Source organism: Notothenia rossii (assembly GCF_949606895.1).
Source record: "Notothenia rossii genome assembly, chromosome: 3".
In the NCBI taxonomy this organism is placed as follows: Eukaryota; Metazoa; Chordata; class Actinopteri; order Perciformes; family Nototheniidae; genus Notothenia; species Notothenia rossii.
In genome coordinates this window covers 31,620,515-31,641,702 of record NC_136901.1, presented here as the reverse complement: position 1 = coordinate 31,641,702, position 21,188 = coordinate 31,620,515, and the positions used below count along the sequence as shown (strand labels likewise).

General features: G+C 38.5%; 2 protein-coding genes and 1 long non-coding RNA gene across 5 annotated transcripts; 1 reads left to right on the top strand and 2 right to left on the bottom strand.

The window, feature by feature from the left end:
• Nucleotides 1-1,695: 1,695 nt before the first annotated feature.
• Nucleotides 1,696-6,839, bottom strand: LOC307031095. 2 transcript variants are annotated; one of them, XR_013805872.1, is made up of 5 exons: nt 6,628-6,835; nt 5,246-5,373; nt 3,872-4,367; nt 3,551-3,635; nt 1,696-3,087 (listed from the first exon to the last, which is right to left on the bottom strand). It is a non-coding gene; the product is annotated as an uncharacterized lncRNA (long non-coding RNA). The 2 variants fall into 2 exon arrangements; XR_013805871.1 differs by having other exon boundaries at nt 3,551-4,367; nt 6,628-6,839.
• A 3,435-nt stretch (nt 6,840-10,274) lies between these two features.
• LOC307031930 (G2/M phase-specific E3 ubiquitin-protein ligase-like) lies at nt 10,275-16,969 on the top strand. Of its 2 annotated transcripts, XM_079669520.1 has the most exons (12): nt 10,275-11,224; nt 12,159-12,275; nt 12,762-13,024; nt 13,196-13,735; nt 13,839-13,886; nt 13,979-14,016; nt 14,160-14,256; nt 14,425-14,639; nt 14,749-15,016; nt 15,178-15,332; nt 15,596-15,834; nt 16,146-16,969. In XM_079669520.1, the coding sequence occupies exons 1-12, from the start codon at nt 11,059-11,061 to the stop codon at nt 16,394-16,396; spliced, it is 2,397 nt and encodes a 798-aa protein (XP_079525646.1). In that variant the 5' UTR covers nt 10,275-11,058; the 3' UTR covers nt 16,397-16,969. The 2 variants fall into 2 exon arrangements, with proteins under 2 accessions (XP_079525646.1, XP_079525647.1); XM_079669521.1 differs by lacking the exons at nt 10,275-11,224; nt 12,159-12,275 and having other exon boundaries at nt 12,294-12,842.
• LOC307031931 (uncharacterized protein) lies at nt 16,593-20,486 on the bottom strand (the record flags this gene model as incomplete). The annotated part of the gene is made up of 4 exons (XM_079669522.1): nt 19,758-20,486; nt 17,879-18,114; nt 17,594-17,778; nt 16,593-17,361 (listed from the first exon to the last, which is right to left on the bottom strand). Exons 1-4 carry the CDS (start codon nt 20,017-20,019, stop codon nt 16,593-16,595), a joined length of 1,452 nt encoding a protein of 483 aa, XP_079525648.1. The 5' UTR covers nt 20,020-20,486.
• Nucleotides 20,487-21,188: the final 702 nt, after the last annotated feature.

Below are 21,188 nucleotides of genomic sequence, written 5' to 3'. Positions count from 1 at the left end.
ACCTTTCCTTCAACTAGTTTGGCTTTTGTTGCACTAGTGAGCAACTGTACGCGACTAGTTAGCTATTGATTCAACATGTATGGCTTTTTCCTAAACTAGTGGATCTTTTGAGCCCACTAGTTGTGCTTTTCTTCTCACTAGTTCATCACAATGACTTACTAGTTGACGCGTACGTGCAACTAGTTTACTAGTGGTGTGTCAAAAAATTCACTAGTCAACATGTATGACTTTGAAACAATTCACTAGTTAACTAGTTGCACGTACGCGTCAACTAGTAACTCATTGTGATGAACTAGTGAGAAGAAAAGCACAACTAGTGGGCTCAAAAGATCAACTAGTTTAAGACAAAGCCATACATGTTGAATCAATAGCTAACTAGTCGCGTACAGTTGCTCACTAGTGCAACAAAAGCCAAACTAGTTGAAGGAAAGGTCTTACATGTAAGAAAAATGTGTAACGTGTAAGGTCAAAGTCTAACATGTTGATAACAGAACCTCACTAGTGAGAAAAATTGCCCTCCACTAGTTAACTAGTAAGACAAACATCTGTGTCACTAGTTTACTAGTGACTCCTCTAAGGCTCCACTAGTTAACTAGTGAGATAAAGTGTGTGTAACTAGTTAACTAGTAAGGCAAAAACCATTGCACTAGTGTAGCTAGTGGACACTTTGGACCTCACTAGTTAACTAGTGCACATTTTGAGCCTCACTAGTTAACTAGTAAGGTCAAAGGAGGCGGCAACTAGTTAACTAGTGAACATTCTGCCTTCACTAGTTAACGTGTAAGCTTTAATATGTGTCCACTAGTTAACTAGTCGCCGTTCATATGGCTCACTAGTGAACGCGTATGGCATACACGTTCACTAGTGAGCCATATGCAAATGAAGCAGGCGGGACCCAGATTCTGATTGGTCAGTTCAACTCTGTGAGGGAGAGCCTTAGGGGGCGTTCTCCTGCAATGTTTTTAGCAACGTCTCGAAGACAGTCGGGTATTCAGTGCCTACTGTTAAAATATTGTCCGTGGGAAGTCAGTCAGTGTGTGTTTTGCCTAGAAAAATACATATTTCTGTTTCTGCTTTGTGTGTGTTTTTGTTGGTGCGAGTGTGCGAATGCTTGTGTGTGAAGTATATGATCGTGGGACATTTTATAAGCGGTGCTCATGAAATTAATAAAGCAGAAACACTGGACAGATCTTAAAATCAGAAAAACGATAGATCCGTTTGAAGATAAACAACCTCTCCATATTTTGACTGCGGTCAACTCAGCCGTTGGTCAAATGAGCAGCGATTAATAGCGTCTTTACGGTGATCGCCGAGAAGCGGCACTGACGCTAGTACAAGAATACAATAATGTATGTTTTTGTGCTATATTTTTCGATAAAAATATGTTTTACCATAAGTTCTTAATAAAATTGGTACTGTTGGACTCAGTACTTGTTAGACTACTACCACAAGTACAATCATGTACTTTTACTGTGTACTTTTTTAGTAATACTGTCAAACTCCCCTCCCGAGTACAATAATTCATGTATTTGCTATGTTTGATGAGGGATAAAATGATTATTAGCCATAAGTTCTCAGTGAAAGTGGTACTGCTGGACTACTACCACAAGTACAATCAAGTACTTTTATCGTGTAGTCTTTGAGTAATACCCTGTCAATAATTAATGTATTCTGCTATAGACCTGGTACAGGGACAACCATTTTCATTTCAAACCTTTATTTATCCAGGTGTATCCCATTGAGATCATTGATCTCTTTTTCGAGGGAGACCTGCTCAAGTAGGTTCCACATGAAACATAAAAACATAAAACAACAAAAAGGACATCATACAGCATCAATACAGGGATTACAATTTACAATAACTATCCACAAGAACAGGTTCCAACAGCATCCGACTGAGTAGCATCCAACCGAGCTTTAAAAACATTTAGTGGCACCAGATTGCTCAGTTTCCATTTCATTTGCAGACTATTCCAAGACAGAGGAGCTGCGCATCTAAAAGCTATCTTCCTAAGACAGTTCTAGCAGTTGGCACATTTAATAAAACCACAGCACAGATCTCAGGCAGTAGCCACTTACAATTCGCCGTGAGATCAGGGAGCAGATGTAGGATGGAAGTTTCCCTAACATGGCTTTGTAGATGAACATGTAGCAGAGACTGAGCCTCCCAGTTAGTGAAGGCAAACCAGCCCTTTCATACAGGGTACAGTGATGGGTTAATACTTTAGTTTGTCACAAATCTCAGTGCACTGTGATACGCAGCATCTAACTTGATCAGGTGATGGGCAGGTGCATTCATATAGACCAGATCCCCAGAGTCCAGCACAGGTCAAAAGGTCACAGAGCCTTTTCCTGGCCTCAAGAGAGAAGCAGGACTTGTTCCTGAAAAAGAAACCTAGCCTAACCCTCAGTTCTTTAAGCAGGTTATTGACATGAAGTTTAAAAGAGAGGCAATCATCCAGCCAGATAGCAAAAAGTCATTGAATCAACATTTGAGATATGGTCACGCTGAAGATTGAAAATAAACATTGATGTCAGACATTGAAAATGAACTAAAATGAACAAACAAAAAAAGAGCCATTATTTATTCAGTTAATTATTAGGATTTAATTCAATTATATGAACATTTTGTACATCTTTTGTTTACTTTAGCACACAAAACATTCACACAAAGTGTTCATTACTGTGCATTGTCCCTGCCAAATAAACAATTAAATGAAATGCACTAGAACAGGCGAAATATAGGTTAAAGTCATGTCTGGCTTCCCCATTAACATTCACAGCAAAAGCTTTGTTTTCCGAGACCTTATGCGCTGCGAGCATCGAGAGCCAAGCTCGTAAAAGATATTCTGAATGGCTTCAAAGGTATACCTCATCTCCTTTGGATAATCCATGTTCATTGCATAAAGTATGCCACAGAGGTATGCAAAGGCAGTAGAGGTCTGGTAGGTCATGCAGTACAATGGTCCCTTCCAACACAACAGCCACGTCTCGCACATTTGATGATATGGCGGCATCATCATCTTCAATGACGGTGAGGATGGCCACAGACACACCTCTGAGCAATCGTTCTTCATGGTCAGTGTCCTGAGGAAAAGTGAAATATGCATGAATGAGTGCTCTGGAAAACTAAACGACAAAATACATGTCCACTGATTCTAACTTTAGCACCGAGCTACTGAGTCTTAACATTCAGCTTGTGGAAGTTATAATTGCAACTCAACAGCACGGCTGCTATCACCCACCAACCTTGTTGTGCCGAGTTCTATGAAGAAGTATTTTCTGACAAAGAACACCAGACAACGATGGCCAGCTGTATCGGGTTGGCTGTTGCTCAAACAGCGCTGATATTTATTTTTAATTTTGGGTGAACTCATCGCGCTCGGGTTCATGAGGTGAAAACATCTCTGGGCTCAAAATTAAATCTTACACAAAGTGTATTATGCATAAAACGATTAGCATAAGCTATGAGGTCATAACATGTTTAAGCTACATTAAGCAATATTACTGGTATTGTGTAAGTGTATTTCCTACAGTTAGTATTACTTACCAAACACTCCAGAAGAAACTTGGTTGTGTCATCTCGGCAGGCCTCTCAGTGCTGCTGTCTTTCGGTGAGACACAATGTCGGATGTCTAAGGAGTACCCAGTGGAAACACACAAACATATCAATTAGTTTAGTGCCGTAGTGAATTTATACAAAATTCGACGTTGTGTATAGTAATGAGGAGGATAAAGAACAGGTCAGATCCCAGGAACATGCTTCAGTAAAAAACTGGCAAAAAAACACAAAAAAAACCTGCAATCCTGCGGACAATTTTAATTTCTACTTTTACAAATTAAAAATACGGAAAGACTCCACAGCAGTTACTGGAGAGTCACACAGAGTGATGGGGGCGGGTGGGGCTGCGTTCTTCCTAAAGTCCACAACCATCTCCACTGTCTTGAGAGTGTTGAGCTCCAGGTGGTTTTCCCCACACCAGGTCACCAGATGGTCCATCTCCCACCTGTAGGCAGACTCGTCCCCACCAGAGATGAGTCCGATGAGGGTGGTGTCGTCTGAACTTCAGGAGCTTGACAGACTGGTGACTGGAGGTGCAGCTGTTGGTGTACAGGGAGAAGAGTAGAGGGGAAAGAACGCAGCCTTGAGGGGAACCAGTGCTGATGGTCCGGGGGTCAGAGACGTGTTTCCCCAGCCTCACGTGCTGCTTCCTGTCAGACAGGAAGTCTGTGATCCACCTGCAGGTGGAGTCGGGCACGTGCAGCTAGGAGAGCTTGTCCTGCAGCAGAGCCGGGATGATGGTGTTGAAGGCAGAGCTGAAGTCCACAAACAGGATCCTGGCGTAGGTTCCTGCTGTGTCCTGGTGCTGGAGGAGGAAGTGAAGTGATAACTATTAGTAAACCATAATGATGGATGTTATTATCAGCAGCTGCCAATAGATCCCCTAAATCTTGTATGATGGACCTTTGACACACACACACGTTATTGAGAGCATCCCAAGGGCATTGATTATTTCATAAGTCTAGAAGGGGGAACATAGTCTAACAACAGTTAGCTTTTGTTAATTTTACCTCGAGCCAAACGTGTGAGACTTGTTTCTGAAATCCCTTTCTCTTAAAGTGAATACATTAAAAAAACAAACAATGGACCTTACCCTAAAACTAACCACTGGATTGCTTGTCTAACATGACCTAGTCCATAAATGTGTTAAGGGTGGGAACCATTAAACGCACCCTCCCAGGCACTGCGTGTTAGCGAAGTACAACTGGGATTTCGAAGAAGAATATATGCTAGGTAAATTCTTAACAAAAAAGCAAACGTAACAAATTGAGCACTTGAGTTTTCATTAGCAGCGCCTAGCTACAGCTCCGGAACTTCGGTCAATACCGCTAACAGTCTATTACCTTAAAATGGTACATATCACTCAATCTATATTTTCATCTTCAGTTGATGAAATCTTCATTATGTCCCTGTACACAACAAGATTCGAGCATTTTGTAATCCAGTGAGGAAATTCAAGACCAGTAAATATTGATTGATTAAACAACACTAAATAAAATGTTAGTGTTTTCTTCAAACTCAGACTCTCTGCTGCGGCTGTACCTTAAAAAGACAAAACAATTGTCTGATGATCTTTGTTGAACAAGGTCTGATTGTCCTGTACTTGTACAATGTGGGGTATTTTTAAATACTTTACTAAACCACATTCAATATTATGTTAGACACAAGTTAGTTATTACTCACATATCAAAGTCTTTTCATCTGCAAGATGGAAGAATAGCTGGGTGCTGCCTGGAGAGACTGATGAGGAGTCACCGGCTGGCTTCAGCATCACATCATCTCTTCCATAGTCTTCACTGTCCACTGGTGCTCTGTCAAAAGAGTGAACATCACAGCTGTCATGGTAACCCTTTGTTACACAACATACAACCAACATTGCATCAAAAGTGACCCGAATTAGTTTAAATTGTAAATATATTTGCAATAAATTACTTTAATCATTCAGGATTCCAGGTATTCCTCAATTAACCTGTTTTTTGATCAACACCAATTCTAATTTTTATTTTTCCTTTCTTACTTTTTTAATAAAAATCATGTTTGTGTCACTACACTTCTAAGGCACAATATGGGTAAAAAATGATCCGTATTCTTTTCCTATGTTATTTCATGCATGGCTGAGTGTTTCTTTAAATACATTGTTTTCGATTACCACAAATCATTATTTTAATTCGCCCGTTCTAATTGATGAACTAAAATAGTTTATGTCAAGTGTGATAAAAATGCAAAAGAATAAAGATACTTTAATAATAATTTTGTTAAAAATAATTATTTTAGCAGAGATTTGGACAAAGCATGTATGATGTAGTAATACAACAACTATTTTAGTTCATACACTGTTACATTAGCTAGTCATGTTAGCTTGTAATATATAGAGCAGAGCTAACTAGCAAGTTAGCCTAACGTTAGCGGTAGGCAGTTTATGCTATGTTAGCTGTTGGCTACTGAATATTAACAAACTGGATTCCGCTGTAAAAAAGCTGTGAAACTTTACAATAAGATTGGCGACAACACTGTGACACCCCGCTGCGCGTTTATGTGTAATTGTCCCGCGTTGGAGACGAGAGGGTGGCGCGGCAGCACTGCAATAAGCTGTAAGCTAACGTTAGCAGCCACCTTGTTAACCTGTAAAGCCCGATTGTCCCGCCGGCGGTGGAAGACGCAACATCTTTCAAGAAACAGCATCTCAGGGCTTCTTAACATTTAACAACCTATTAATGATGCTTACTCACTTAACGGGAAGAAACTCAGCTAACTGACGTTAACCATTTTACCTAAACGAAACACAAGTCTAACACCAAGCAAATCAGCACTTAGCGAAAACAGCTAACGGGGCTAACACAACTTTAGCACATAACTGGCAAAAGCGATCTTTTCTACTTCATGCTATCTGCACAAACGTATCATATGAAAGCTGAGATTCCACAGATTCCCTTAAAGTATATGTCTCATCACTCAAAACTCACTGAACTAGAAGAAGAAACGTAACCGTAAATACAAAATTAAACATTCACAAACTAGGGATTATCTAAATACATGTTTAACTCAATTACAGTCGCAGGACTCACCTGATCTCAAGTCTTCCATTCTCTGTTGACGTCCCGCTGCTCATATTAAAAGGGTAGATGTAAAACATCAATCCAAAAACTCCTGGAGCAGACATACAGACAGAGTGAGCAGCTGCGCATGGAGACCCAATCAAACTTCTTCTTCTTCTTCTTCTTTGGTGTTTATTGGCAGTTGGCAAACCGACCCGCTCAAACTGACGTGGATGTTTCAAATTTGAACGACAGGCGCGGACAGTTCTCATTGGCAGGTTTCTTCGATGATGTTTATATTAACCAATCACATTCAAAGCAACATGTGAAGTAGCCAATTGCAATTTGTTTCTGTCCAAAGTCAAAATATCTCACATACTCACATAATGCAGAATTAAGTCGTTTAATAAATGTAAGTAACTCAAATAAATCATGTATATATATGTGTGTGTGTGTGTGTGTGTGTGTGTGTGTGTGTGTGTGTGTGTGTGTGTGTGTGTGTGTGTGTGTGTGTGTGTGTGTGTGTGTGTGTGCCCTTGTTTACAAATGAAATGTATTTCAAACAAGGACTACCTGAAGAATGTCTCTATGTTCAATTGCAATAAATGTAATGAATTCACCATGCACAGTCCACAAAAACGCAATATCACCCCCCATACCCCCAGTTCAAAGGTGGGCTCAAGTCAGAAAACAGATTTGTTTGCATCATCTCCAAATGCAAGTTATGCAAAGTGATGAAAATTGAAGTTGTCAATGGTTGTTTTGGCTGAATTCTATTTCAAGTGCCGTAGCTCTGGCTGTCGGCGTACGTCTGCATGTATTTTCTGAAAGTGCAAAAATACTGTAAATATCATATAGTACATTTACTTAAAAAAATAAAATGAAATAAATGCTATTTGTTGTTATTGTCAAAATACTTAAAATAATGTTTTGGGTTGTTAATTTATAGTTCATATCTGTAATTGTACAGGATTTTGCAAGTTATTTAAAAAAAACATGATAATTACTGTAAAACATTAATTATTTCCTGTAAAATTCGGATCTTTTTTTACAGTGTATAGAATGTCTCAGTTCAAATCTTCCAGACGGTTTGAGAACTAGGCTATGCTGAAGGACACACGCCGGTTAGAATAGTCTATTCTGCACATGTGCAATGCTGCACAATTCAAATGTTAATTCGCAAAAATTAAAAATAACCAATTGAACCAAAATCCAATGTTGAATTAATGCAGTGGTTCCCAAAGTGTGACAGGCGCTTTAATCGCTGCATAGCCGATTTATTTGGACTAGAATTATCCAGGGGAGTCTAAACATTCTTTATAACACAGTTTTAGATTTGTAAAACCTTTATTCTATTTGTGAAAATACAAAAAGGGGAGATTTCGCAGCTTTTTTTTACATCTAGACCACATTAGACCAGGTCCTGATCTAAAACCACTATACCTACAGTTTTAGATTTGTGAAACCTTAATTCTATTTGTGAAAAAACAGAGGGAAATTACATTTATCAACATTTGTATTGAGAAAGTAGGCCTATAAGGGACATTTCGAGAATCATTGCACAGACACTGAACTGATTACCCAAGATCCTCAGCTATGGTTTAAGCTCGGTAATTGGATGTTTTAGCCGCAATGCACGCTGGGATATGGTGTTTATGCGATATGAAATCAGAAAAACATTTTCTTTTAAAATAAAATAATACTTTATTATGTGTGTGTGCTTGCTTTTCTCGTTGGAAGTCATCACATAACGGCATTGTAATACACGGTTCGGCTGCATGAAATATTACACATCTGCCCTAGTTCTTTATTTATAGAGCCCTGATTAGAAGACTTCTGGACAAACTGGAAGAAATGCCGCCGAAACTGAATATGTGACTTGGATCATAAATATATCAGCAATTAAACAACATCTTCCATTTCTCTTCACACAATACATCTCCTTGCAGTATCAACACTAATTCGGCTGACTTTTACATTTGATCTAATTCGTAGATAGGTTATATTTACACCATCACGGTGCACAGCTGATAGAAAAGGACTTGTAGTTTTTGAAGATATTACTGATTTTCTTTGAATATAATAATGTAAATACTGATTCTGAAATAATATAGCAATATGCTGTAAAATGTATGTGAAAACATGAACATCTTCAGATGTTATACATACATAAGTGTCCAACACTAATAATAAAAAGTTATTATGGCTGTGTGTACCTTGTGTGCACCGCCTAGTGGTTAAAGCACGTTATTGAATTATTGTTTTTATGTGTTATATTTGATGAAAAACATATTAAGAGTACATACTTTCATATGGGGAAAGTAGAAGGTCAATGATAGAAATATAGAATATAAAAAATCAAGAAGATACTGTAAGTGATCTCTACAATAAAACAGTTTAGTGCCGGATGTACAAAGATATTAATATGAGGATGTGCAAAACAGACAAACTAATTAACCTTTATTTAAACATTAAAACATACTTTAGATTAAGGTCTTCTTTTAAATATTAACGTCTAATATATTGCTTTCCTGCAATGTTAACTATGTTGAAGCACTTATTTTAACTGATATTATACATATTAATTATACTATTATTTAGATAGAATAAGAAATCTGCAGAATACGACAGTGTAATGGTGGAGGTATATACACATATTGAAAGATGTCTTGTAATGCACTGTTGAGGAAGCTGCGACCCAAGTTTTTCATTCATTGCATAACTACACCGTCGTTGTGTATAATATGATATGTCAATAAACCTTATAAAATCTTGAAATCTTGAAGGGGATGTGCAAAATAGCCATTATATACAGTCTTTAAATAACTATTAGAGAATAACGAGTAATGAATATACTTTATAAAGATCTGCAGATAAATGTTTAGTCTTCTCAAGCACGAACTATCAAATATCTCTCCTGATTGTTGGCACTTGACAATCACCTTCCCGGAATTTAACTCAGGTGTAACTAAAGTCTGATTTAAGGGTTGTTTATATTTCACATCATTAATCAGAATCTGCAAAGTAACTCAAATAAATGTAGTGGAGTAAAAATACCAGGTTAACCTCTGAATTGTAGTGGAGTAGAATTACAAAGTAACAATGAGCTGTCATGTGGGTATATATTAATGCTGCGCATTATGTACACGAGCGATTTTCACCCATTTATTAATTATATGTTTTAAATTTGATAACACCAATGTGTTTAATACTGGCAACTTCTAATTGTGGGAAAAACGAAAACGTTCCCAGTAGAGACGTCCCATAGAACATGTTGCGAAACACAATAGCCAGCATGTGTAGTTCTGGGGGGGCGTTCGAGTCAAGTTTTCGATGGTCTGGCGTGGTTTCGTTCCATTTCAAAGAGCTGTTTGACGCTCGGCGTAACCTTGGCGCACTGCCACTCCAACATCCAATCCCAGAGCTTGAAGATTAATCACGGGGACTGTAGTCCTAAACGATAGCTGGGGATTATGGGTAGTGTAGTGTCTTCGGCCATCCTAAACTCGATGATGCTCGAAATGTCCCTTATTGGCCTACGTCTGTTTCCGGTTATTTTTATTTTGAAATTCAGTTCCTGATGGACGGACAAAAAAGCCCGTGATTATGGAATTAAACAAATAAATAAAAACAAGGATAATTGTGTGTTATTGTTGAGTAAATACAGATTTCAGTATTCTGAGGCTCTGAGCCCATTTCTTTTCCTCACTGATGGCAAAAAAAGTCAGACATTATACGATTTAAAATAAAAACAATATTCGTAGCTTGATATTGAGTAAGAAGACGTTTTTATGAACTCCACAGCTTCCGGTCTTCCAAGACCCGACCGGACAAAAAGACGTGGTGCAGGCACGAAACATACTACCAATAGAAATACATTGCTTTTAAAATCGTTCTGTGTGACACGAACAAAAGGGGAAAATCGCGTTGGTGAACACGAATCAACAGATTAAATGTCGTGAGACTCGTGACTATAACACGAAATGCCGTGTTGATTATTCAGCTATTTCAGGACATCGAGGCTATACATGTTGTTGTTTATACCGTTTTTTAAACCTTTTATTTTAAATATTCAGCTTTTTCTGCATTTTTGTAGCTAAAAGCAGCTACATATTCAGCTTTTTCTGCATTTTCAGCTAAATTCTGCCACAAATGTTCACAGTTTACAGCAATCGCACGCATTTTCTGCAGGAAATGCATTTTCTAGTTCTGGGTGCATTCCATATTTTAAACACACAAACATTGACACTTTATGATTATGATGATTATTATGATTACGATGATTATTATTATTATTATAATTATTATTATTCATAATAATAATATTTGTGTGTGTGGTTTAAGAAGGGCGGCGCCCTAGCGCCCTCTATAGACCAGCCGCCACTGCTTATAATGTGACTCTCGTGTCTGTTACATTTCATTTCTGGCAAATCTAATAAGTGGCGACATCTTCGGAACATTATGACAGACGAAAACGAAAATGGCACTCAGCAATTCAACAGTGTAATGAATCGCGTTTTTAATGCGCTTGACGTTGCCAGACGGGATCTTGCAGCGCAGCGCAACGACAATGTGCTGCGAGTCACCAGGAACACGTTTCGGAGACGGCGGAGGGCTCCAACAACGGGTATCATTTCAGTTCTTAAATGTGCATTAGCATTAGCATTGTCCATTTCATATTGTGCTGATACATTGGTCTTAAATCATATATAGTGCAAGGCAAGCTTATTTAAAAAGTTTTGTTCACGTTACATTTGCAGTGGATTCCTAATGTATCGAGTTTTAACGTTTTCATTTTAAGTTTGAGCCGGAAGAGCAAGCTAACTACTGCTGTGTAGCCTACATAAAGCCTACATAAACTTACTGTGCCAGGACAAGTTGTGTATTTTAAACCAACTGGATAAATATTACAGTTATAAAGATGAAAATATTTAAGCAATAGTCGTAAAAGTATTTAAGCAGTAGTGTACTTGAATGTTATGTTTTGGAGAAGCTCCCACAAATCTTTAAAAAGGAATATTATAACTTGTTCATAATTATACAAAAATGTGAGAACTATGACAACTCAATTTCAGTATAAATGCTAACGTCCTTGACTCAACAGGCCAATTATACTGAGGGATACCAACTTTGTTATGTCTTTTTCTAATGACAATTAAGCAGTTATTACAAATAACTTACTCCACTAAATACAGCTGCTATTTCTGCTATAGACAGGCTATATCAGTATTAACAAAATCTGTTTCACAATTTAAATGACAAATCTGTCATTTAAATTGTGAAATATTTAAATGTTATATCCATGGCTTAGGACATTACATTACGAAGCTGTATCATACGGTAATCCTATATCTTTCTTTCTTTCAAAATGGCGGACTGTAGGATAGACGATAAGTAAAGCATGCAAGAGAAAAAACGTTATACATAAAAATGGTCATCCATACATTTTCTCCCTCCTTTCCAGACTCAATGGAGCAATTTAGTAAATAAAGTTATTCAATTTTTAACGGTGCTTATTTGGTATAATAATTTGTAATAATTTACATTCTGTCATTTCACAGGGGCATCAAATGAATCTGCCGGAGTTTGGAGGGTGAGACTTTTTCTGTTGGCTATGGCGGACCAATCCGTCCTTCCAGCAGCTACAGAGAGCAGCCGACTGTCAAGAGAAGGTTTAGGTAAATAATTAAATAGGTTTTAAAAATGAGCATCCACTTAAGACTGATTCATTATCTGCACAGGAAATGCACACAATTGTTTGCACACCAATCAACTTCATTGAAGACTTTTCAATGTTTTATATGAATATTAAATCTGTATGGCCTGGGTGCAAGGTTGAAAACATTAAAAATAATCTCTGTAATCCATCACCTCCACTTTTGGCAGCAATGCTTACCTTTAGTGCATAAAAACATACACATTATGCCTATTCTATCATTGGCTTACATTGTTCAAATATTAATAATAGCTTTTTCCCATTCATAACAAAGTCAATGTCTATGATGAGCCTTCATTGATATGGCACCTTTTTTGACCATATGTTCATAAATGTATATTCTTCACGTCATATAAAGACACGATATGGCTTAGAATCTAAATTATAATTATAGTTATTTATAGAGGCAGTATATTGACTGACACCTTTTTCTTTTTCTTTTTTACAGGAATCCCAGCTCATGACATGCAAGGGGTTGTTTCGGAACGAAGCTATGTCAAGCTCTCAATGAGTCTTTTAGAGTTCAACAGTTATGTTTGCCAAAGTTTTCCTAAAATTCCATTAAATATGATTGGGTTCACTCTGGCAAGAGCCAGCAACTGCAGGCTACTAACACAACTGCAGGCTACTACTATGGCAGACCTTAAAAGATCTATTGGCAGGAGCAGGGTTTATATAATCCCGCAGGCAGACATACCAACATCGTTAGTGGTGAGTTGTTGTTTTGAGCCTATTCTTTACTACTGTTACTATGTTATAAATTCTACATATATATATATTATACTTAATTCTTTAATATTAGGAGATTGATATTGGTTATTTTTTAAGCTGCTTGTTTCGTCCATCAAGTTCTCCTAAACTTCTTTATCATCCACCCCACAGATGGCTTCATCTTCTGCCTCTGCAGCCTTTAGACCTGCAGGAGCACCCTCTACCTCGGCCACTGATTCTGCAGGAGTACCGTCTACCTCGGCCACTGATTCTGCAGGAGCACCCTCTACCTCGGCCACTGATTCTGCTGGAGCACCCTCTACCTCGGCCACTGATTCTGCAAGAGCACCTTCTGCCTCGGCCGCCTCTACCTCGGCCACTGATTCTGCAAGAGCACCTTCTGCCTCTGCAGCCTTTAGACCTGCAGGAGCACCCTCTACCTCGGCCACTGATTCTGCAGGAGTACCGTCTACCTCGGCCACTGATTCTGCAGGAGCACCCTCTACCTCGGCCACTGATTCTGCTGGAGCACCCTCTACCTCGGCCACTGATTCTGCAAGAGCACCCTCTGCCTCGGCCGCCTCTACCTCGGACACTGATTCTGAAGGAGCACCCTCTGCCTCGGCCGCCTCTACCTGGGCCGCCACTGAAACTGCAGGATCAACCGCTGCCCCCATACCCCCATCAACTTCTGTATCTATGGACGCTGATGTATGTAAAAAATATCTTATTATGAATTCATCTCAGGACATTTTCGAAAATAAACATAGTAAAAGACGGTTGGATGTAATTGTTACCTCTTGTCAATCAACAGGTGGAAGGTTTGGATTCCGCACAATGGGTAAATGCTGGGACTCCAGAGGTAAAGCTTTATATGGCTCTATAGTTCAGTATTTGTAATATATACGTTTTAATAAGGACATTAACATTCCATGCACCAATTTTACTTTCAAGGTCTTTTACAGAAGGTCACGTTTGGAACAACCAAACAGGTATTTATAGATAATGGTGTTTTATACATAATTAACACAGTGTATTGGTTTTGAATGTAAGAAAACTGAATACCCTGTTCTCATCCTTTATATATTCTATGAATAGTGACCTCTTAAAAGAAAGAAACATTTTTTTTTTCTAGGAATTCCTTCAATGATTTTTTAATTGATGATTCTGATGAGGAGGAAGAGGGCGAGGACGAGGCTTTTGGGGCTTTGGAAATTGATGTCTTTCCCGTGGTAAGCTTTATTTGTCATTATTAAAAAATAGGACAACATTTGTTTCCAGGAACTGATAATGACACATACTAAATGCATTTCCGAAAGCACCAGTACCCAAGACAGACAACCCCTCTTCACCAATCACCAGTCATGTATAATGGACTTTATACATTTTTAATCATTTAGGAAGAAGTGGATCTGACCGTCCTTTTAAGTGACTTCAAAAAGGATTTCGTTTCTGATGGCCTAGTCAGTAGCATCTGCATCAGGAGGAAGAAACTTCTTGAGAGTGCAATAAAAGCCATCTCAAGGGTTACATTCTGCTGGAACAATTCCCCCTACATAGAATTTGTAGGAGAAGATGGAGATGACATGGGAGGACCACAGAGAGAGTTTTTCAGGTCTGAATAACCTCATTTAGTGTATGATTCTTAATCATAATGTGTCCTCGTTTTCAGGTTGACTGCAAAGTAATAGTACTGTATTTTTTTCTCAATTGATTTATTGTAGACTCTTGATGATAGAAGTACAGACATCCATGGGAATATTCGAGGGAAAGGCTGGTCAGGTCTTTCTTACCTATGACCAAGCGGCATTAGATGGCCACAAGTATTTCCAAGCAGGCCGCCTAATTGCGTGGTCAGTAGCACACGGAGGTCCGTGTATCAAAGCCCTGGATCCCAGCCTGTACCAGCTGATGTGCGGCCAGGAGCCTCAACTGGAGCAATTTGACTGCAGTGTGCTGCCTGATCCGGATGTTCAAAGCAGAGTAAAAAGGGTGCCTGATTATTTTTATGTTATTAATTAATTAATATTTATTAGGATTTGATAGAAACAAATACATTCCTTCTTGGTCAGTCAAAGTTTGTAAAAGCATAAAAAGCATTTCTACTAAACCTTTGTAATTTATCAATCCGGCTACATTGTTTTATCTCTAAGATCCTACAGTGCAAGACTGCAGAGGACCTGTCTGCCCTCCAGAAAGACTTGGGGGACTGGATCTCTGAGTGTGGCGTCCCTGGCATCTTCAGTGCCACTATCGGAGAAATTCCGAAGATTTATGCCTATGTAGTTAAGCACTACATATTTCTCAGGTAAACAAAAACACTTATAAACAAAAAAATATAAAGTCATAGACATTATAAAACACTGTTAATATAAAAGCCATAACTTACTGTATGCTACTAATATTTAACATTTTGAACACTGAATATCTTTGTGTTTTCCTTAATGTAGGTTAAAATGTTGCAAATTATGTATGCTCTTTCCTTTTATCACTGCTTTTTAGTCTTTTCCAAAAAAAAACCATCAGTTTTTCTTCAGGTTATATATATGTTTGATCTTTGTTGGCTTATAGAACGGCCAAGATGGTGAACCAATTGACGGAGGGCATGAATGCTTTTGGGAACCTGTGGGACCTGGTCAGGAACAACTGGATTGCCTTCCTTCCCTGCTTCACCAACATGAGGACCCCGCTGACAAAATCCTCCTTTAAGGCCATATTGAAATATGAATACAGTCCAAGAGGAACAAATCACCGGGAAAAAGAGGAGGACACGATATACAGCTGGGAGTTGTTCCTAAACCTCATCGAAGGTACATTTTATACCTTAAGGAAAATTTAAAAGCACCTCATATGAAATGACTACAACTCAGTAAATACTGTTATTGATGGATGCTTTACAAAAAAGAAAATCGATTTAATTTAATATCAATGTAGATAATGCAAATACAAAAAGGGGCAAATACACATGTTGATGTCAATATACCATAAAGCCAAATAAATGTAAACTACATTATTGATTAATGTTTGATGTTAAATTACTTTAGTGATATTATTATGTTCCACATTTGACTTTAAAAATGAAAATAAATATTATTCCAATATACACTTTTGTCATTGGCAGACAAACTGACTGAACTGACATTTGAGGACCTGCTGATTTTCATCACTGGGGCAGATGAAGTTCCAACGCTTGGCTTTCCAAACAAGCCCTCCATTGACTTTTATACACAGGAGGCCGGCGTGCGTCGTTTGCCATATGCCTCAACCTGTGCTATGACGTTGTTCCTACCAAGAGGCATCACAGAGGAACAAGAGCTTCACAACATACTGAACCAGTCAGTGAAAGACTCGTTGGGCTTTTTAAAGGTCTAGAAATATAGACAAGGAGGAAGAGAGGAGTAGGAGGAGGATTGGGAGGGTGTGCAGAGTGTGAGGATAAGATGAGGGAGAAATTATTACTGCAATTTTGTGAACTTTGACATTATTGCCATAAATATGGAAACTTAATAATAATAATAATGTCCCCTCACACTTAATAGTTTTTGGCCCTCACATTATGTTCTTTCAATTAGAACATGTTTTGAATCTGTCTAACACAAAGCAGATACCTGTCCTTTAAGTCAGTTGTTCCACTCATTGCATTTTGGAGATCTTGCTGTTGTTCAGAGCTCAGGATAATGTGTGGTTGTGGCACTATCACTGCTCGTTCAAGATCATCATTGTTTGCTTGCAACTGATCGAGCCGTATGCCATGTCTTGCCAAGCCATCTTCAATATTTTCTTGGCTGTAGGGATCATTTCCAAAGACATTGTCAATAGCTGTTGAATGTTGCTCCCTGTTGGCTAGCATGCCCTCCATCCAAATATGTGTTGGTGTACGATTGTTAGCAGTTCTTAGTCTATGGTTGTTCCAGGCATGTCTGAATAAATCTAGTCTTTTTTGGATTTCTGGTTTAAAAACGATTTGTAGTGCCATTTTCTGAATGTCATCTCCGGGGTTCAATATTTCTTCATCTTCAAAGGAATAAAAAAGTGTGTAAAAATAGTGCACAACCTGCTGGAAAACATCTCTCCAAAGACGCTCAATACGTTGGTTGTGTACAGACTGGCCTGTAATGTGCCTCGCTTCTCCGTTTCCCTGTAGAAGGTTCATCAAGAGGGCAACTAGAGTGTTCTCCCCGCCGTGGTCAGACCTGACTCTGGATGGTAACCCATACCGACAGGTAGCTCGAACAAAATGGGTCAACACTGTCAAAGCTGTGTTGTCAGTGCCGCAGTTGATAAAAGTTACGAGTCTGGAGTTCCCATCAATTCCGGCATGTGTCACAAACCCCCACCTGTACAAATAATCGAATGAATAGAACAAGGAATTAATGCATTACATCAACTACCTTAAAGGTTATCTTTATAACATTTGTTCAATATATCCAATACTTCTATAAATGTTGTTGATAATAAAATGATTGAGATTATATAGTGAAAGAGGAAAATAATAAACACAACTACGATGGATTAGAAGATCATATTGACTGCTATAATTACTTTCTTTCAAAGTCTAGAGCTGATTACCGAATGAGACGCATATGGCCATCTATGTGCCACAAGCTGTTAGGAAAGGGCACATAGTAGGTTCTCCTAGCCACAGTCTGGCCCCATCTCTGTGCTGCTGCAGCAGGATCGATTTGCTTTAGAGTCTCTCTAACTCTTCTTCTTTGTACCACAATCCCTTCTGCGTGCAGGTATGCCCTCATCATCTGAAAGTGGTTGATTTAAAGACAAATAAGATACAGATCATTATCTATAAAATGATATATATAAAAAACTCTAAAAGGGAATATTAACTAGTATGCTTACTTCTGAACCTGATCTAGGAAACTGGTTGTGGAGTCTCCTGACATGCTCTTCTAGGTCAGGATCACTAATGGTAGTGAATCTGTTCCTTGCTGAAGTATTTAAAGACTTCATTTTTTTATGAAGGAATGAGGAGGAACAGCCCAACATCCTTGCCATTGCTCTCACGGTAAAACCTTGACCTAGGAGAAGCTCAATTTGCCCCCTCGTTATGTCAAGAGCAGGTCTTCCTCGTCTTCCTTATGATATGGAAATAAAAAGGAAAATATATAAACATATGTATAATTATTATAACAGCTCATCAGAACGTTCATCAACAGAACAATGATTTTTTAAAAGTTAAGTAAGTCTGTTAAAAACAGGTCACATTAATATTCACGTGAGTTCAAACTTATATAAACTGGTAAAAAAAACATATAGAGTTTTATTATAAACCTGTCCCTTCCCTTTAACTTTTATCCATTTGACTATATCCTAATTACAAGAATGCAGGTTTTTTTCCTCATCAAAAATGAGGTATAACACATTTCTTTGCCATAGCTTCTTAATGACATTGATACTGTTGGATACAGTATTAGTAAGACCAGTACCAACAATACTATGAAGTACTTTTACTGTCAACTTTTTGAGTAATCCTCTGTCAAAGTCCTCTCCTGAGTACACGAAAGCATTTTTTTCTTTTCTTTTTAATAAGCCTTAAAAGAATGTTCTTCATGAGACTGGAATTGTTGGACAGAGTATTTTAAGAGGATATGGTAGACATGATATATAAAGTATTTCCATTCAGTACTCCAGCAGGAGCATTTAACCATTGGAAAGTCTTCACAGAATGTCCTGGATAGCTGTTCACAACTTTCCTTCAGCACAGTGCCACACACCCTTGTCACTTTAATTGAACTGTTATGATGCTGTTATCTTTTAATATATGATTATTTCTCTGCCCCTAGTTCTTTCCTCACAGATTCTTCAGTCTCATCATTCCATCAGTCCCAGTCAACGCCTCCAGCACACTTCCAGGGTCTGACTCCAGAGAGATATTGTCCTGATGCTGTACAAGGGTTATGCCCCATGATCACAAAATGATCCCTGTGTGCCAATGAGCTGATATCATGTCTGGGATTAACGTTACATCAGCCTTTGTAAAAACAATTATTTCCTTTTTTCTCTTTTCTCTTCCCTTAACTGAATAGTCCTGTCTTTAAGTAATGAAATGTAAAGTCCCTTTCTTTCACCATTTTAAGTCTGCAAAACAGGCATTGTTACTGTATGTGTTTTGAGAAATTACACAATAAATGGCCCAGAATTGTTCATTATGAAGTTTGACTGTTGTTGGCTTGAAGAAATACATTCTGGCTAAGCCGTCCAGGTGAAATAGGCTTTGTTTTGCAATATTTATTATTATGTCACCAGTTATTTAAATAAATCACTATCAGAGGATAATACAAGGAAACCTAATACTGCCTTTATCTAAAGAGCCATTGAAGCCCATGAATAATTGAACCTTCCGCAAATATTTTCATCTGCTGTATTAGTAACGTTCCCACGTGTTTTCAAATTGAAATTAAAGGACTAATATCTGTACAGAACATTATACAAATATGCTTCACCTGCGGTATTTTAATTTTTAAAAGTGTTCAGAAAGACTCAATCAATTATATATATCTATATATATAATATCTATATTGTTATTAACTTCAACCAAAGTACTGTTAATGCACTGTGCTCATGTACGGTGAAGAGCCCTCCTGTGGGGAAACATAGAAACTGCACTTAAACCACTTTGTGCTTTTTAACCGGTTTAAAATAGTTTTTTTCACTTTTAAAATACATGCTGCCCTAGATATAAGTACAAATGAAGTCTGAAATGCAGTGCCTAACTCACCTGAATGCACAAGGTGTGCTGCATGGAAACCAGTATGTAGGGCATTGGAAGCTTGAGGTTCGGAGATGAAAGATCTGAGATCAGTGAGACTTTGAACTATATCCTGCACAGCCTCGGCGCTGATGGTATCTCCAACCCTTCTTACGTTAGCTATAGAGCTGTTGATAGCGTAAACTTCTGTTCGGCCCAAAGAACCTTGATTAAATGCTCTTTGAATCTCAGTACATCTTCTTCTTATACGTCTCAGTACAACGTCCGCCATGTTTGTGTATGAACTTCTGTGAAGATTGATGGGTGAGGTCTATCTTAAGAGCCAATAGGAGACCTCGATGCATTATTTCCCCTCCTCCTCATTAGCATTCTGTGCGACTAGTGCGACTAGTGCGACTAGTGCACATTTGGGATCCACTAGTGCGACTAGTGAACATTTTAAGCCCGACTAGTTCACTAGTGGAATTTCAATGTATCTCACTAGTTAACTAGTAAAGGGCGAAGGGTTCACTAGTTAACGTGTAGACATTTTGAGCCCCACTAGTTAACTAGTAAGGCCAAAAGACGCGTCAACTAGTTAACTAGTGAACCTTTTGCCTTTACTAGTTAACTAGTGAGTGATTCTGGGTGCGACTAGTTAACTAGTGCAGACAAATGTATGCCACTAGTTAACTAGTTGTGCTTATTTTGTGTAACTAGTTAACATGTCAGAGCTTTTGCAGCGCACTAGTTAACATGTAAGACTTTTAGCCTCACTAGTACGGTCAGAGGGTCACTAGTTCATGAAAAAGCTTACATGTTGATACTTTGGTGCAACTAGTGCTGCTCCTGGCGTCACTAGTAAGGCTTATGTGCTAACTAGTCGGACAAAAGTGCCACTAGTCGCTGAAAAAGACTGACTAGTGTAATGTTTTATTCAACTAGTAAGGCAGAATGCCAAACTAGTTTGACCATATCTCTAACAAGTGGAATCAAAGAGCCAACTAGTGTAGACAGCTGCCGTCTGATATCAAGGATGTGGAATAAATACTCAAATGGCTTGCCATAGTTGTTGCAACAGTAGTAGGGGCTGGTGTTGTTGTTGCAACAGTAGTAGGGGCTGCTGTCGTTGGTGAAGCAGTAGTTGTAGGTTGCACCGTTGTAAGAGCAGCAGTAGTTGTAGGTACTGCTGTTGTTGTTGCAACAGTAGTAGGGGCTGCAGTTGTAGGTGAAGCGGTAGTTGTAGGTGAAGCAGTAGTAGTAGGTGAAGCAGTAGTAGTAGGTGAAGCAGTAGTTGTAGGTGCTGCTGTTGTTGTTGCAACAGTAGTAGGTGCTGCAGTTGTAGGTGTAGCAGTAGTTGTAGGTGCCGCTGTTGTTGTTGCGACAGTTGTAGGATCTGCTGTCGTTGTTGCAACAGTAGTAGGTGCTGCTGTTGTTGTTGCAACAGCAGTAGGGGCTGCT

What these genes read in the sequence shown, in the direction of transcription:
- LOC307031930 (XM_079669520.1), top strand. Translation starts at nt 11,059, where the DNA reads ATGACAGACGAAAACGAAAATGGCACTCAGCAATTCAACAGTGTAATG. An exon ending in CCACAGAGAGAGTTTTTCAG is followed by an intron (nt 14,640 to 14,748) that starts GTCTGAATAACC and finishes GATTTATTGTAG; the next exon opens with ACTCTTGATGATAGAAGTAC. An exon ending in GTTCCTAAACCTCATCGAAG is followed by an intron (nt 15,835 to 16,145) that starts GTACATTTTATA and finishes TGTCATTGGCAG; the next exon opens with ACAAACTGACTGAACTGACA.